This window comes from Petromyzon marinus, chromosome 63 (assembly GCF_048934315.1).
Source record: "Petromyzon marinus isolate PM22_M1 ecotype Great Lakes invasive population chromosome 63, UKy_Petmar_22M1.pri1.0, whole genome shotgun sequence".
Taxonomy (NCBI): Eukaryota; Metazoa; Chordata; class Hyperoartia; order Petromyzontiformes; family Petromyzontidae; genus Petromyzon; species Petromyzon marinus.
This window is the reverse complement of record NC_133729.1, coordinates 4,346,809-4,364,912: the sequence shown is the minus strand read 5'-3', so window position 1 is coordinate 4,364,912 and position 18,104 is coordinate 4,346,809. Positions and strand designations below refer to the sequence as shown.

The 18,104-nt window shown below is 59.7% G+C and overlaps 1 protein-coding gene across 1 annotated transcript in view; it reads right to left on the bottom strand.

Annotated features, from left to right (window-relative positions):
* Positions 1–12,188: 12,188 nt before the first annotated feature.
* LOC116956087 (cyclin-dependent kinase-like 1) overlaps positions 12,189–18,104 on the bottom strand; it is a 20,364-nt gene continuing 14,448 nt past the window's right edge. The window contains exons 5-8 of the mRNA XM_032977535.2: positions 17,447–17,537; positions 16,531–16,731; positions 15,672–15,754; positions 12,189–14,127 (exon numbers count right to left, since the gene is read on the bottom strand). Of these exons, the coding sequence (XP_032833426.1) occupies positions 13,708–14,127; positions 15,672–15,754; positions 16,531–16,731; positions 17,447–17,537 (795 nt within the window). The 3' untranslated portion in view covers positions 12,189–13,707. The remainder of the gene's footprint in view (positions 14,128–15,671; positions 15,755–16,530; positions 16,732–17,446; positions 17,538–18,104) is intronic.

Below are 18,104 nucleotides of genomic sequence, written 5' to 3'. Positions count from 1 at the left end.
TCGCAGTCGGGGGGGTGAGGTGAGACTATCATCCTCTTTGGGCGTGGATAAAACGAGTACCGCTTTGCGGGAAGTCGACAGATGTTTGCGCTCTCCGGGTACCGAGACTAGGACGCACGCCACGGGAATGTGGAATTTCCACCGCTGGCTACAAGAGCCACCCCCATTGCTCCTTCGGTGCTGGGAGGAATGTGGGGTGCAATCACACACACGCACAGACGTACAGGTGTTATCACTTTATACAAATAGAGACCTTTTACACTAACACACTACCCGCACATCCGATTAGAACTGTTGGCTACGTACGGAGCGACACAAGTTCAACACACATCGTTTAAATAATAAGTCATGTATGCTACTTCGTTTAAACCATCCAATCACAGGCGGTGCAGTAGACAGAGCCTACGACATGTTTGTTTTGTTGTAGTACGGAGTTAGACTGATGGCCTTAATCTAAGTTGTCTTGTGGTTGTTGTTTGACTTTGCATCCCACTGGGATTTTTTTCACACAGCGTTGGTGGTGTACACGGTGCTTTTTTCAGGAATATTTTGCTGGGTTTTTTTTCATGGATTTTCTGTTTGCACAGTCAACACATCGTCACTTTAAGATGTTTTATTGTTCGTGTTTTTGTTTTTTTGTTTGTTGTGGTTGCACCCGATTCAAGAGCCGAATGGCTCACAGGGCTATACCAAAATAAATAAATTGAAACAGCCCGCCAAGTTGTGAACTCGGGGCTTGGTCGGGAGTGGACAGGATTCTCCCTCGTTATTCGCGACGAGGGATACGTTCCGGAGGCGCTCGTGAACAGCTAAATTTCACGGACAGCGACATAGGCCCTACGAACACAGCACGTGCAAACGTCTGCTCAAGATGCTTCCAAAGCTTCGAGAAGCTCTTTCTCATCGCTTTTTCTCATCGCTTTCTCTCTCATCACTTTCTCTCTCTATCACTTTCTCTCTCTTTCCCTTTCTCTCTCATCACTTTCACTCTCTCATCACTTTCACTCTCTCATCACTTTCACTCTCTCATCACTTTCTCTCTCTCATCACTTTCTCTCTCTCATCACTTTCTCTCTCTCATCACTTTCTCTCTCTCATCACTTTCTCTCTCTCATCACTTTCTCTCTCTCATCACTTTCTCTCTCTCATCACTTTCTCTCTCTCATCACTTTCTCTCATCACTTTCTCTCTCTCATCACTTTCACATCACTTTCTCTCATCACTTTCACTCTCATCTCTCTCTCTCTCTGCGCATGCGCGGAGGTGGCTGCGTCCAGGTGAAGCTCCCGGGCTCCCACCTGGCACAATGGAGGCCTGGTCTTTCTATCAATTAGGCCAAGCCTGAGAGAGGTTCCAAAAAAGTTTAAACATCGAGACTCCCCTCATCCCCTCCCTCATTCGTTTTTTCTCCCCTTCTTTACTTTATCTTCTTTATTTTTCGCACACTGAGCCTCTCAAGCTTGTTTCACCTCGAGCGACTCGGGTGTTACAACAAGAAAAGCGGCGACCACGTGCACAGGTGTGCTGCGGCCGGCCGCCATGGCGCAGCACGCCCGGCTAGAGAAGCTGACGAGGAGGAACGCGATCGTCACGTTCCCTCCACAAGAGGTCGTCATGGAAGCCGTCGCCTCCGCGGTGGCCACGTGCGTGGGGCACGCCGGCGTCCTCGCCGCCCAGCGAGAGAACCGAGGTGTCACCGTGTACGTGGCGGAGGAGGCGATGGTGGCGCGCCTCATAGAAACAGGGCTCTACGTCGGAGGTGTGCTATTCCTCCCGTGCACCCCGCTCTCGACGCCTGCAGTAAGAGTGGTTCTCTCGGGCGCGCCGCCATTCCTGAAGAGCGCGGACATCCAGCAAGACCTGAAAAGGTTCGGCTCGGCGGTCTCGCGAATCACGACGCTACCCATGCGCACGAAAGATCCGAAATTAGCGCACGTGATGCAGGGCGCCCGAGAGGAAGCCAGCGCAGACGAAGTGCTCACGGTCGTCGGCGGGGCCTTCGATTGTACGCTCGACCCGGCTCTCCATCGCAACGGTAGCGAACCTCACCCCGAGTCCGCGAGCCGACCTCGTCAAGAGCCAGAACTTACTCGACGCGTGGCGCCTGCAACACCCGGCCCAGCGGCAATACACGTGGTGCCGGTGCGGCCTCAAGGGCGGATCAGCCTCGCGCGGCTCGACCGCCTCTCATGTCGACGCCGAAGGGGCCAACTTTGTCGGCGAGGCCAAGGTCGTTCCGACCGGGTTCTCGGACCGCCACCTGGTGACCGTGCGCCTGCACCCCCCCCCCCCCCCCTTGGCGGGCAGCGCAGCCCCTACTGGAGGCTCGACCTGCAACTGCTGGAGAACGCGGACTTCAAGGGGGCCTTCTGGAGAGGGTGGGTAGAGCGGAAGGGTGCGTTTGAATCCCCCCGACAATGGTGGGACAATGGGAAGGCACAGATCGGGCTACTGTGCCGGCAGTTCATGAGCCTGCACGCCGCAGCTAGGAGGGAGCAGGAGGAGCGGCTGCGGGGGGAACTGCTGGCGCTGGAAGCGGAGCTGGGCTCGTCCCAGACTGGCGCAGACCATCGCGCACTCTGGGAGCAGCAGCGGCTGTTACGATCGGTGTCGGACCAAGAAGCCTACAGGGCCTTCACCAACCGGAAAATGCAGCATCTGTTGCAGATGGATGCGCCCACCAAACTGTTCTTCAGGCAACAGGGGCAACCGGTGACCAGGAACCTCATTTCCAGCCTGCAGGCCCCGAGTGGTGAGGTACACACGAGCGACGAGGGCATCGCCGGGGTCGTCAGGAGGTTCTATTAAACGTTGCGGGAGCTGGAAGCGGTGGCGAGGGGCCTCGCTAAAGGAAAGGCGCCTGGGATTGATGGCCTTCCGGCCGAATTCTTTACGGCCTTTTGGGGCGAGCTGGGACCCTCCCTGGTCGAGGTGTTGAACGCCAGTCTGACAAGGGGGGAGTTGCCGCAGAGCTGCAGACGAGCGGTGGTTACCCTGCTGCCTAAGAAGGGGGACTTGCGCCGCGTGACAAACTGGCGGCCAGTGTCCGTGGTATGCATGGACTGCAAGATTATCGCGAAGGCGCTAGTCAACCGGCTGAAGGGCGCGGCGGGGAAGATGATCCAGCCAGAGCAGACGTACTGCGTCCCGGGGCGCACCATCCATGACAGTATCGGGGTGGTCAGGGACGTCATCGACCTGGCGGCCACCCAAGGAAGGGAAGCGGGCCTCCTCTTCCTTGATCAGGAGAAGGCGTTTGATAGGGTCGACCACGACTATATGTACGCGGTGCTGCGAGCCTTTGGGGTTGGCGAAGGGTTTGTCGCGTACGTGAGACTCCTGCATACTAACATTTCCAGCCTCGTTAAGCTGAATAACAGGCTCCGCGCCCCCCTGGGGGTCACGAGGGGGGTTAGGCAGGGATGCCCACTCTCAGGGCTGCTCTATGCGCTCTGCATAGAGCCGCTGTTAATAAGGTTGCAGCGGTCCCTGTCGGGCTTCCGGATCCCCGGGCCGGAAAACGCCGGTATAAGAGTCTCAGCGTACGCGGATGACGTATGCGCGGTGGTGGTTAATGCGCGGGACGTGGCGGCGGTGCGCGAGGTGGTCGGCCTCTACGAGAGGGCCTCCTCCGCGAGAGTGAACTGGGCAAAGTGCGAGGCGCTGTGCCTGGGGCCGCGGGGTGAGATGAGCGCCTTGGCGCTCCCAGGGGGGGTGGTGTGGGGCACAGAAGGCACCAAGTACCTGGGGGTGCACCTGGGCAACCCGGCCACCGTGAAGAAGAACTGGGACGACCTGGTGGAAAAGGTCGCAGGGAGGCTGCAGGCGTGGGCCCGTTTTACCCCCCGGATGGCGTATAGGGGAAGGGTACTCGTCGTGAACAATTTGGCGGCAGTCATGCTGTGGCATAGGGCCAGGGTCGTCCAACCCCCGGAGTGGCTACTGGCGAGGGTACAGAGGGCCTTCACCGCCTTCGTCTGGCATGGCAAACATTGGCTGAGGCCGGGGGTCCTCCGCCTGCCGGTGGACGAGGGGGGTCAGGGCCTGGTAGACGTTACCGCCAGGGTCCTGACCTTTCGACTTCTAACCGTGCAGCGGCTGCTGTACGGCGGGGAGGCCGCATCCTGGGAGGCGCCCGCCCTCGCCCTGCTGCGGGGTGCCGGTGGTGGCCTGGGCTACGGGCGAGAACTGTTTTTAATGGACCTGACCCAGGTCGACTACGGGGGGCTGCCGGCTTTCCAGCGGAGCCTCCTGGACGCGTGGCGGAGCGTGACGTGGAGCAGGGCGAGCCCGCGCAGCAGCACGCTCGAGGAGTTCCTGTGCGAGCCCCTGTTCCACAACGGCCGCTTCGCGGGGATCCGGGAGGAGGCGGCGCTGGCCCGCCGCTTCACTTCGGCGGGGGTGCGGACGGTGGCTGACCTGGTGCGGGACCGCGGCCACCATCCCCACGTGGAAACCCGCGGCCGATTTCAGCGGGGTGGCGGGGCTCCGCTCCGTGCTGGCCGGGGCGAAGTTGCTGCGGGCGGCGCTCGCGGCGATGCGCGAGCTGCAGCTGCGGCTGGAGGCGCCCTTAGAGCAGCAATGGCTACTGAGAGCCGTATCAGACAAGGAAGCCTATAAGGCCTTCGTTAAACAGAAAATACAACATCTGGTACAGATGGATGCGCCGACTAAGCTGTTTTTCAGGCAACTGGGACAGCCAATTACCAGAAACATCATATCTAGGCTGCAGGCTCCCGGTGGTGGAATCCACACCAGTGATGAAGGCATCGCCGGGATCATTAGGGGCTTTTATGGGGCGCTGGTCACCGCATAAAACATCCAAGGGGAAGCTCTGAGGGAATTATTAGAGGGCATTCCTAGACTGACCCCCCCTGAGATGGAGCAGATGGAGGGGCCCGTTCACCCTCCAAGAGCTTGAGGCGGCGGTGAGAGGCCTCGCTACGGGGAAGGCACCGGGGATCGATGGCCTCCCGGCCGAATTCTTTAAGACCTTCTGGAGTGAGCTCGGCCCTTCCCTGAGCGAGGTGCTAAACGCGAGCTTAGCAAAAGGGGAAATGCCGCAGAGCTGCAGGAGGGCTGTGGTTACTCTGCTGCCCAAGAGAGGGGACTTGAGCTGCGTCACGAACTGGCGGCCGGTGTCTGTGCTATGCACGGACTACAAAATAGTAGCTAAGGCTTTGGTCAACCGGCTGAAGGGCGCGGCGGGGAAGGTCATACAGCCAGAACAGACGTACTGTATTCCGGGACGGTCCATCCATGATAACATAGCGGTAGTCAGAGACGTGATAGACCTGGCGGCCGCCCATGGATTGGACGCAGGCCTCCTCTTCCTAGACCAGGAGAAGGCGTTCGACCGGGTAAGCCACGATTACCTATATGCGGTGCTCAGGGCCTTTGGGTTTGGAGAGGAGTTCATCGCATACGTGCGGCTCCTCTATACGAATGTGTCTAGCCTGATTAAGCTGAACAATAAACTCCGTGCCCCCCTGGCTAGTCTCGAGGGGGGTCAGGCAGGGATGCCCACTCTCGGGACTGCTCTATGCACTTTGCATTGAGCCACTCCTATTGAGACTGAAACGGACCCTGTCGGGCCTCCGGATCCCAGGGCCGGGCAACGCGGCAGTCCAGCTCTCGGTGTAACGCAGACGACTTATGCGTGTTAATCAACAACGCGCAGGACGTAGCGGCGGTCCACAGGGCGGAACGCCTCTGCGAGAGGGCCTCCTTCGCGAAAGTCAACTGGGCAAAATGTGAGGCGCTAGCCCTAGGGCCGCGGGGTGCGGTGCGCGCCTTGACGCTCCCGGGAGGGGTGGAGTGGGGTACGGAGGGTACCAAACACCTGGGGGTACACCTGGGCAACCCGGCCACCATAGACAGAAATTGGGCGGAGGTCGGAGCAAGACTGAAGGCGTGGGCCAAGTTCACTCCCCAAATGTCAGGGGACGGGTACTCATCGTAAACAACCTAGCAGCGGTCATGCTGTGGCATAAGGCCAGAGTCCTTCACCCCCCAGACTGGCTGCTGTTCAGAGTGCAGAAGGCCTTTACCGCCTTCGTCTGGCACGGAAGGCACTGGCAAAGGCCAGGTGTCCTCTGTTTACCGGTGGAGGAGGGAGGCCAGGGCCTGGTGAGCGTCGCCAGCCGGGTGATGGCGTTCAGACTTCTGCACATACGAGCCGGAAGAGCAGCCCTGGCAGTCCCTAGCCCTCGGCTTGCTGAGACAGGCCGGGCAGCTGGGGTACGGCCGGGAGCTCTTCCTAACGGACCTGGGGCTGGTCGACCAGACCCCGCTGCCAAGGTACTACCGCAGCCTCCTAGATGCGTGGCACAGCCTCGAGTGGGTGAGGACGCCCGCGGGCTGCGACGCGAACCTCTTCACGCGGGAGCCACTGTTCGCAAACGCTCTCTTTCAGGAACTGAAGGGAGCACGCACCCTGGCCCTGCGGTTTGTTGCCGGGGGGGTGAGAAGGGTCGACGACCTGATGGACCCTGGCCGGCGGAGGTGGCGAACAGCACTGGCGCTCTCGGAAGCGGCCGGACTGCGCACCGTACTAGCCGGGCGAAATTGCTGCGGGAGGTCCTGCGGACGATGCGGAAACTCGGGGTGAAGCTGGAGGACGCGGGCGGCAGGGGAGGACCCTGCTACCCCCCGTTGGCCTTCTCCTGTGGCGCCCCCACCGACCGCGAGGACACCGGAAAACTGTTAAAGATGGAGGAGTGCAGAGGCGTGTCGTTGAAGGACGTTAAAAAATGGCTCTACGCCGCCTGCGTAAAGGCGCTGCACTTCGGGGAGCTGGGAGAACTGCCGGACACGAAGTGGAGGGGGCATTTCTCCGCGCTGACCAGCGCAGCCCCCCACTAGCGGGACATGTACCGCCCCCCCCCCACAACTAAGCGATGCGGCGACCTCCAGTGGAGGTTGGTGCACCGGACCGTGCCCTCGGCCGTGTGGGTCAGCTGGGCCTCGCCGGGAGCTCCGGACACGTGCGTGTTTTGCGGACGAAGGGAGGACATCGCCCACCAATACCTCAAATGCAGGAGGCTAACCCAGCTGTTTCGCTACCTAGCGCAGGTTTTCAAGAGGCTAGGCACCCCGTTCCGTGAGAGTGCGTTCATGTACGGGGTGACCGGGACGAGGGGCGACAAGCGCAACGTCGCAAACTTTGTGTGCGCCCAAGCCAAACTGGCGATCTATTCAACAAGGAAGCGGAGGCTGAAAGGCGACAGTGGTGGCGGTGGGGCGCTGGCAATGACACAGGCCCTCATAAAAGCGCGGCTCAAACTAGAGTTTGCATACCAGTCACACCGGGGGGAGGGAAGGGCAACTTTCTGGAGAAATGGGGGCGTGCAAAAGACGCCCTGTGCACAATCGAACAGGACGCGCTCACTTACACGTTATGACCCCCCACCCCCCCCCCCCACACTTTTCGCGGTGGTCGCCCGATCGCACGTGATGTACTGTGATCGCCAAAGACGCTCGACGGTGTTTTGTCGCTGGTTGCGGACGTTGGCGGAGGGGCGCGGGCGCGGGCGCTGCGTGCGCGGTTTGTGCGTGGCGGCGCGTGTGCTGTTGCGCAGTGCTTTCCGTCACCGCTGCTGTCTTTGAACACTGACTGAGGCTCCGGCGCAATTGCAGCTGGCAGCCGAATAAAGGCAGCTTAAAAGTCAAAGTCTGTGCATGCTGGGAGGAGGCTGCGCCCAGGTGGAGCTCCTGGCTCCTCACCTGGTGTGCAGACCCGAGCCTGAGAGAGGTTACACACTTTTCCACAGCCTTTCAAACGGTGTGCCCCCCCTCATTTCGTTTTTATTCCCATTTTTTTTTTTACTTCGCTCACCGAGCCTTTGAGCGCAATTCACCTCATTCGGTTCGTGAGCTACAGTCGTCGTGCGCTGCCCTGCTGCTGACGACCATCATGGCGCAGTACGCCAGGCTGGAGACCCTCACGCGGAGGAACGCGATCGTCGCCTTCCCTCCGCCCGAGATCGCCGTCGAGGCCGTCGCCGCGTGCGTCGGCCACGCGGGCGTCCTCGCTGCCCAACGGCAGAACCGCGGCGTCACCGTCTGCGTGGCCGAGGAGGAGATGGTGGCGCGCCTCGTGGAGACGGGGCTCAACATCGGCGGGGAGCTGTTTTTGCAGTGCACCCCGCTCTCAACGCCTGCCATCAGGGTGCTGCTCTCGGGCGCGCCACCCTTCCTCAGGAGCGCAGGCCTCCAGCGGGCCCTGCAGCGGTTCGGCACGGCGGTTTCGCGCATCGCCATGCTGCCCCTGCGTACGAGGGACCCGAAACTGGCGCACGTGATGTCGCTACGGCGCCATACCTTTACGATCTTAAATGGCGGCAACACGGACCTCGACGTAACCCTAAAATATACCATCGACGGGCACGTCTACTACACCGTGTACGCCTCCACGGCCGTGCCGCGGTGCTTTGGGTGTGGTGGTACCGGCCACACCCGGAAAAACTGCCCGGACAAGAAAAACGAGGCTGCTGCCCCTGCACCGCCTGCAACGCCGCACGCGGAGCAGCAGCAAAAAACGCAGAAACAGAAAAAACCGTAGCAGCAGCAGCGGCAGCGGCGCGACGAGCAGCAGCAGCAGCCGCAGCAGCAGCAACAGCACGACCACGCCGACTCCATAGCCGACCGCGTAGAGTCAGCACCGGAGGGCGAGCGGGACGGCTTCACCCGCGTCGCGTCGCGAAAGCGCAGGGCCGGAGCCGGCCCCGCAGCGGCGGCACACGCCGGTGACCTTCCCAAGCGGACGGCGATCACCGGCGACAACGACAAAGGCGAACCGAACGACCACCCGGACGCAGCGGCGGAGAGCGGAGGCGAGTTCGAGCCACAGGACGAGGTGAACGCCGCTGACGCCACCCACCAGACGACGCAGAGGCAGAGGGACGACCACCGGACCCGGCCTCGGCTGTCCCGGAACTGCAGACCACCACCGCCGCACCTGACGGTGCCACGGCGCTCGAGGGCGCTGGTCAGCCCACCTCCTCGCCCGACGAGGCGGCGGCTGCCGAGCCCGCAGAGGAGAGCCACCCCGAGCCCGAGGAGACCCCGGCTCTGTGTAGCTCGACAGAAGAGGTGGCCGCCGAGCCTCACGAGAGCACGCACAAAGACTCTGACGACGAGCGGTCGGAGTCTGACGTTGACGACAACGCAAGCGAGATGAACTTCTCGCAAGTCAAGGGGGAGCAGAAATACGCGAAACCGCCGTGCCGACATCCTCCACTTCCTCTAATCCACCTACAGGAAGCGTGGGGTCAGCATCGAGGATTCCTTCCCCGATGCGCTGGGCTTCATGAAGGCCGCACAGAAAATATATCGCGAGCCGCAAAAGTACGCGTTCAGTCCGCAGGAATGCTATCGACTGAAAGCGTTGGTACAAAAGGTGAAGAGCTCCTCCCGCCCAAAGTGCCCCCCTGTAGCCATTTCCAACACCTAATGCCATGGCTTCGGGCGTCAAGATCGCGAGTTTGAATTGCAACAGTGCTCGTAGCAACAAGAGGTGGCACCTCGTCTGTCGCTTTCTCAACGACCAGAAGGCAGACGTAACGTCCCTACAAGAAACGCACCTCGACGACACTCTGTAGGCCCAACGTCAACACCTCATGGGCAGCCAGGCCATCTTCAGCCACGGTGAGGACAACCTCGCTGCGGCCGCGATCGTGTTCGGTCCGAAGTTCCTTCCTGAGAACGTGGTCTTTAAAGAGATTGCGAAAGACCATTTGATCTCGGTGGACTTTGTGGCCAACGACACGAAGCTGAGGTGTTTCAACTTTGTATGCGCCGAGCAGGAGCCGCGAGAGGGGGCTTTCCCCCCTTCCCTGTGACGAGAGGGATCAGGCAGAGGTGCCCGCTCTCAGGGCTCCTCTACGCCCTGAGCGTTGAGCCGCTGGTGCGCAGGCTGAAGGAAGTTTTTGCCCGGGCTCGCGGTTCCAGGCCCGGGGAACGTCGCTATAAAGGTGTCGGCCTATGCAGATGACGTGTGCGTGGTGGTCAGCGACGCACGAGACCTCTCAACGCTCTGCAGGGCTGTGGCGACATTCGAACGAGCGTCCGGCGCCAAGGTCAACTGGGAGAAAAGAGAGGCCCTCTGCCTGGGAGCGCGGGGCGTCGTGCGCTCTGTGCTCCTCCCCGGGGGAGTCACGTGGCAGGACGAGGGTGTGCGGTACCTGGGGGTTCACCTGGGCAGACCGCGGGCGGTTGAACGAAACTGGACTGAGTTGAAAGAAGCGTTTGAGGCCAAGCTGTCGGCATGGACGAAGCTGGCCCCACTACTGTCCTTCAGGGGGCGGGTGCTGGTGGGAAACAACCTGGCGGCGTCTGTTTTATGGCACCGGGCTAAAGTCATTCAGCCCCCTGACTGGTTGCTCCGGGGGACGGGCCGCTCGCTCGTCCACTTCGTCTGGTGCGGTAAGCACTGGATGAAGCCGGGCATGCTCCACCTGCCGGTGCGAGAGGGTGGTCAGGGCCTGGTGGATGTCACCGCCAAAGTTATGTTTTTCAGGCTGCAGGCCGTGCGGCGCCTGTTGTACCAACGAGAGGGACCCCAGTGGACAGCGCTGGCCCTCAGCCTGTTGAGGGGTGCGGGCGGGCGCCTGGGGTACGACAGAGAGCTGGTCCTATTGGACTTGGACCTTGTTGACTATACGGGGCTGCCCGAGTACCACCGGAGCTTACTGGACGCGTGCCGGAGTCTTGCGTGGGACAGGGCGAAGCCGCGGGATGGCCTCGCACAGTTCCTGCGCGAGCCTCTGTTCTTTATTCGACTTTTTGCAGGGATTAGGGAGGACGCTCGCCCTCCGCTTCGCCGGGGCGGGGGTGCGGAGGGTGGGCGACCTCGTGAAGTGCTGCGGCGGAGGTGAGCGGCGCCGCGGGACTCCGCACCGTGCTCGCGGGGGAGAAGTTGTCGCGGGAGGCGCTCAAAGTAATGCGGGGGCTGTGCTTAGCGCTGGATGCGCCGGAAGACCGTGGCACCGAGGGACCCCCCACCCCGACCCCCCCCACCCACCTCTACCCCCCCCACCCTCCCCCCCCCCGCCCTTCCCGGGGCTCCTCCTCTCCTGCGCGCAGCCCCCCGGGCGCTGTGATGCCGGAAAGCTGCTGCGGCTCGATCAATGCAAGGACGTGGCCCTCGAGAGCGCTCCGAAGAAGGTGCTCTACGAATGCTGCGTGAAAGCGCTCCACTGCACGGAGCTGGCGGACGCGCCGGACATCAAATGGAGGGCTCATTTCACCCCCATGACTGAGGCCCACCCCCAGTGGGAGTGTTTTTACAGGTCCCCTGTAACGAGGCACTGCGGAGACCTCCAATGGAGGCTCGCGCACTGGACGCTGCCCTCTGCCGCGTGGCTCAGCAAGGTCACCCCCGGGGCGTCGGACCTGTGTGAGTTCTGCGGCGCGGTCGAGGACCTGGCTCACCAATATCTGAAATGCCCACGGCTCGGCCCGCTGTTTCAGCTCCTGGGAACGTTTTTTGTGAAGCTGGGGGTCCCCTTCTACAGGAGCCGTTTTGTCTGCGGGGTGCCTTACCTGACAAGCAGGTGGCACCACTTGGCGAACTTTGCCATCGCGCAGGCGAAAATGGCTATATACAAGACACGCAAAAAGAAATTGCAGGGTGTCGCCGACGTGCAGCTGCTCCGCGGTGGCGGTGCTGGGTGGACTTCTTAAAGCGCGCATTCGGTTGGAGTATGAATATCACGACGCCTCCGCCGAGGGCACGCTGGCCGGCTTCCTCGAGCGGTGGGGGGCTGGCCAGGCCCTGTGTACCGTCACGGACGGCACGCTGACTTTTACTTTTTGAACGCTCCTGGTGCCCGCCCACACGTCGTGCGAGCCGAGGCTCCTTCTGGCGGCGTGGGGCGAGCGTGGACTTGTGTGGCGTTTTTTTTTTTTGAGGATTGTGTTTTGTCTATTTTCTGCGCGCACGCGGGGATGAGCGGAGGTTGCGATGTAACTCTCGCTTCATCCGCGCTATGAAGCCCGTGCTTGTATGCACCAGTTGTGCCGTCGGTCGTGCGCGCGTTGACGCGCTTGACCGGTGTCGTTGTCATTTTTTGCTGTTTTTAGCTGAGACTACCCCCCCATAAGCCTGGCGTGGATGACGCCCGATGGCGCGCGTCGTTTGAGAAGGGTTTTTTTTTTCCGTGTACGGGATGCTGTAGGTGACGGCGTGTGCCACCGCCCAGTGTCGTTTTTTTTTTCCCCAATCACCGTTGCTGCCTGGACTATGGTCCGATGCACTGTGGCTCCACTGCAATAGCAGGTGGAAGCCTGAATAAAGGCAGTCAAAAGTCAAAGTCTCTCATCACTTTCTCTCTCTCATCACTCTCTCATCACTTTCTCTCTCTCTCATCACTTTCTCTCTCTCATCACTTTCTCTCTCTCATCACTTTCTCTCTCTCTCTCATCACTTTCTCTCTCATCACTTTCTCTCTCTCTCATCACTTTCTCATCACTTTCTCTCTCTCATCACTTTCTCTCTCTCTCTCATCACTTTCTCTCTCTCTCATCACTTTCTCTCTCTCTCATCACTTTCTCTCTCTCTCATCACTTTCTCTCTCTCATCACTTTCTCTCTCTCTCATCACTTTCTCTCTCTCATCACTTTCTCTCTCTCTCATCACTTTCTCTCTCTCTCATCACTTTCTCTCTCTCTCATCACTTTCTCTCTCTCATCACATTCACTCTCTCATCACTTTCTCTCTCTCTCATCACTTTCTCTCTCTCATCACTTTCTCTCTCTCTCATCACTATCTCTCTCTCATCACTTTCTCTCTATCATCACTTTCTCTCTCTCATCACTTTCTCTCTCTCATCACTTTCTCTCTCTCTCTCATCACTCTCTCTCTCTCATCACTCTCTCTCTCTCTCATCACTTTCTCTCTCTCATCATGTAGCCGTCGTGTAGATTTCCAGATGCGATTCGCAGAGAGCCGACATCGCCGACAGCCAAGTGCATGACTAACAAGGGAACGCCGTACGGGCAGTCCCTCTCGCTCCACATCAGGTTCGGCTTATCACGATTCCGCGCTGCACGTGCAGCCGACTTCATCAATTGCACCCGCACTCGGCTCCGCGGTCGGACGTGGGACTACGCCGTTGGCGTTGTCGTTCACGCGCCCATCGGCAGGCAGCTGACGTAGCGCGGTGGCGTCCGTGGCGACCGTGATTTTGCGCGCCCCTTCGGAACACTTCGACCACCGCATGATAGCGAGCGTGCATCACCGTGGCGGGAAGTTAGCGGTGGTTCGGTTTGCGTGGGTCGCCTCGTCCTGCCACGGGAACGTGGAATTTCCCACCGCTGGCTCGGGGGCTGTAAACAGGAGTCGAGTGCTGCGGTCCAAGCGCTCGTCAGAGCAGGCCGGAGACGCCAACGCTGAAAACACAGGACGTTCGCTCCGGCCTAGTCACATTGTCACGGAGCTAACCTCTATGCCGCCTATGACCACGCGTCAGCCGCAATGCGCCCGCTTCTCATCGGATCCCGCAAGCCGAGCAGGTGGGCGGTTGCAAGCGTTTGCGAGCGGTTGCAAGTGGTAGCGAGCGGGGTGGGGGGGGGCGTTCATCTCCGGTGCAGGCGGCGGTTCGAGTCGGGGGCATTCCGTCGGACGGGGGGGCGAGCGAAACCTCAGCGGACCAGGGACGAGCGGTGGCCCCGGTGGGTAGCGGTGACGGTGGCGGGCCACTTCCTCTACGACTTGGGCGCCCGCATGAACGGGGTGAGGCAGAGCGGCGGCGTGGGCGGCGTGGGCGGCTGCGGCGACGACGACGCGCGTGCGGCGTGCGCCGCGTTCGGCGCGTTGATGTCCGGCAGCCGGTGGTTGTCGTACTTGTTGCCGCCGCCGGCGTTGTTGTTGTTGTTGCCGTTGGAGGCGTGGCCGCCGTTGTGACGCGCGGCGCCGCCGCCGTGCGTCCTCCTGGCGCCGTGCGCGACGAGCGGCAGGCGGCCGTGCCGCTCGGAGCGCCGCCGGTCGCCGTCCCGCTCTGCCAGGTAGGGGTGGCCGAGGAGGCCGTCGCAGGCCGCCCGGTTGGCCGGGTCCATCTCCAGGCAGCCGCGCATGAAGGAGAGCGCCGCGGGCGACGCGCACGGGAAGCGCGACTCCAGCGGCTCCTGGCGGTGCGAGTCGGGCCGGAGGGGCAGGATGGAGAAAGCGTGAGAGGTGGAAAGCGACAGCTGCCGTCGTGCTTGCGTTAGATGTTAACTCCCTCGCCAGGTACGCAGGAGGTCGGAGTTTGATCCCGACCCTGACGCCTGCTGCTGTGTATTTGGAATTTGTGCGTCTCTCATCATCATCATCATAGTGGTGAGATGTTAACTACCTCGCCTGGTACGCAGGAGGTCGGGGTTTGATCCCGACCCTGACGCCTGCTGCTGTGTATTTGTAATTTGTGTGTCTCTCATCATCATCATCATAGTGGTGAGATGTTAACTACCTCGCCTGGTATGCAGGAGGTCGGGGGTTCGATCCCAACCATGACGCCTGCTGTACATTTGGAGTTTGTGTATCTCTCTCCCCATGGTCACTTTGTTGAGCTATCATTTGTGGCTTTTGAACAGTAAGTTAATACCTCAGTGGACGCATAGGATGGGGATGATTGAGTTTTATTTGTGTTTGGGTGATTTGTTGACCTTTTGTGTACTTTGCACTCCTACCGTGTTTGTGTAACTGTTTTATTGTCATACCCCGTGCCCCAACTGGACATCCGTGAAAAGGAGCTTCATAGCTCATCGGATTCCTCCACCATGAATACAATATTCTGATTCTGAGGTGGAATGTCAGTTTTTAGAAACACGCCGGCGCTGAACTCTAACTACAAGCTATACATGCACGCCGCTATTTGCGACACTGCAACAGACCTCACCTCTACCGCCTATGCCCACATCACCCACACAATGCGTCCCGTCTCATCCGATCTTAATTCTGGAGGCCTTACTCGGTCGGGCCCCACTGAGCTGTGTAGCCCTTTGTCAGAAGCGACTTGGCTATCACAAACGATGGCAGCTCAACGAAAGTGGCTTATCGTCGCGTGGACAAGTACAGCAGCCGAATGCTCTCAACGCGTGACGTCGATTCTAAATGTGGATGGGAAAAACTGGAGGCACCCGGAGAAGAATCCACGCGACCACGGAGAGCGAGAGGGAGGGAGAGACTCCAAATATATAGCAAGAGTCCGGATCGAAGCCACGGCCTCCTGTACACCAGGCGAAGTGGTTAACATCTCCCAGCCACCGTGATGAGACACGCAAACTACTTCGCCTGTACACCAGGCGAGGTAGTTAACATCTCCCAGCCACCGTGATGAGACACACAAACTCCAAATATACAGCAGCAGGTGTCAGGGTCGGGATCGAACCCACGACTTCCTGTACACCAGGCGAGGTAGTTAACATCTCCTAGCCACCTTGATGATGATGAAAGAGACACGCAAACTCCTAAATATACAGCAGCAGGCGTCAGGGTCGGGATCGAACGCATGACTTCCTGTACACCAGGCGAGGTAGTTAACATCTCCTAGCCACCGTGATGATGATGATGATGAAAGAGAGAGACACGCAAACTCCAAATATACAGCAGGGGTCGGGGTCGAACCCACGACCTCCTGTATACGAGGAGAAGGTAGTTAACATCTCGAGGTGTCTCAGTGTCCACCCACCCGTGTCTCAGGCTCGGGGATGCTCAGCCCGCTGAAGAACTGGTTCGAGCTGAAGATCTGCTGGTGTCGTGGAATGAGGTCTCCTGAAGGACAACATTTGGTCACTCGGTCATTCACTCAATCCGTCATTCACAGCCGACGACTGCACGAAAGCTTCCGGGAGAACTAACGAGCGGGGGGATGGGGGACAATAACTCGCGACCTCCGCAAATTTCTCGGTCGCGATTAAAAACGAGCCATCGGTAAAAAAAATATATGTGTAATATAAAATAATAATGTAAATAATCAAAACGAGCGAATGGAGAATTTGTTAGCATCTCAAGAATCCAACGACGGCCGTGCAGTATCCGTAGCAACGATGAAAAATGTACGCGCGAGCGTGCTGGCGTGCGAGCGTGTGTACTAGCGAGCGTGTCAGCGTGCGAGCGTATGTACTAGCGAGCGTGTGAGCGTGCGAGCGTATGTACTAGCGTGCTCGGTGAGCGTGCGAGCGTGCGAGCGTGCTAGCGAGCGAGCGTGTCAGCGTGCGAGCGTGTGTACTAGCGAGCGTGTGAGCGTGCGTACTAGCGAGCGTGTGAGCGTGCGAGCGTGTGTACTAGCGTGCGTGTGAGCGTGCGAGCGTGTGTACTAGCGTGCTCGGTGAGCATGCGAGCGTGCTAGCGTGCGAGCGTGCTAGTGAGCGTGTCAGCGTGCGAGCGTGTGTACTAGCGAGCGAGTGAGCGTGTGTACTAGCGTGCGTGTGAGCGTGTGTACTAGCGAGCGTGTGAGCGTGTGTACTAGCGTGCTCGGCGAGCGTGCGAGCGTGCCAGCGAGCGTGTCAGCGTGCTAGCGCGCTCGCGAGCGAGCGTGCGTGTCCGACCCTGCGTCGTGCGGATGAGGTGTAGCTGATCGACGTCCGATCGGCCCGGCCACAGAGGCTCCCCGGCCAGGAGCTCGGCGAAGACGCAGCCCAGCGCCCACACGTCGACGGCGGGTCCGTAGTGCGTGTCGCCCACCAGCAGCTCGGGGGCGCGGTACCAGCGCGTCGCCACGTAGTCCGTGTACTCGTCGCCCGGTCCCGCTATAACAAGGACAAATGACCCCCCGCCTTAACGAACTTTTGGGGCGAGTGCTATTAGCGAGCAGCACCTATGTACCGTGCGTATGTTTAACTTCTTTCGCGTCGTACGCGCCCGTCAGAAGTGCAGGGATAGGACAGCAAACGAAATACGTGAAGCGGTTCTTCTACGGAAATGAGTTTCCAATCTAAATGATGATTTCAAATTGCCATACAGCCCCCAGCGGCTGCCTAACATCGGGAGGAAGAGGCGTTCCAGACGGCCGCGGAAGCGCATCTGGAAGCGACCGCGCGATGATGCGGTGACCACCGTCTTTGTTTGATGAACGTTGGCACGGCAGACGATGGGGTTGGGGGTTGCCAGAACCATGCCCGGGCCGCCTTTTTATCCTGAGTGGCGATGTTTACACACCGCACCAGGAACTCATCAATTGAGGTCGAGTCGACCTAGACGGAGGCCCAGGACCGGTTCAAATAATCGTCACTGTGGTGTTGGCCGTGAGCGGGAATCGAACTCGGGTCGCCGGGTTAGTAGCGCAGCGTAGCGCTAACCGCTGCACCACCGCTCCCCACAGGGTGAGTGTGTGTGTGCGTAGCGCTAACCGCTGCACCACCGCTCCCCACGGGGTGAGTGTGTGTGTGCGTGCAGCGTAGCGCTAACCGCTGCACCACCGCTCCCCACGGGGTGAGTGTGTGTGTGTGCGTGCAGGAAACTTACTTAGCATGCGGGCAAAGCCAAAGTCGCAGAGTTTGATGATTCCCTGCTTGGTCACCAGGATGTTCTCCGGCTTCACGTCACGGTGGATGCACTGCCGCGGCAAATACAAACCGAACGTCAACGCGGCAACTCGGCGTGGCAACATGGCGTGGCAACACGACAACACGTCAACACGGCAGGTCAACACGTCAACACGGCAGGTGAACACGTCAACACAGCAACACGGCAGGTCAACACGTCAACACAGCGGGTCAACACGTCAACACAGCAACACATCAACACGTCAACACGGCAGGTCAACACATCAACACGACAACACAGCGGGTCAACACGTCAACACAGCGGGTCAACACGTCAACACAGCGGGTCAACACGTCAACACAGCAACACATCAACACAGCAACACAGCGGGTCAACACGTCAACACGGCAGGTCAACACGTCACCACAGCGGGTCAACACGTCAACACGTCAACACAGCGGGTCAACACGTCAACACGGCAGGTCAACACATCAACACAGCAACACGGCAGGTCAACACGTCACCACAGCGGGTCAACACGTCAACACAGCAACACATCAACACAGCAACACAGCGGGTCAACACGTCAACACGGCAGGTCAACACATCAACACGACAACACGGCGCGTCAACACGT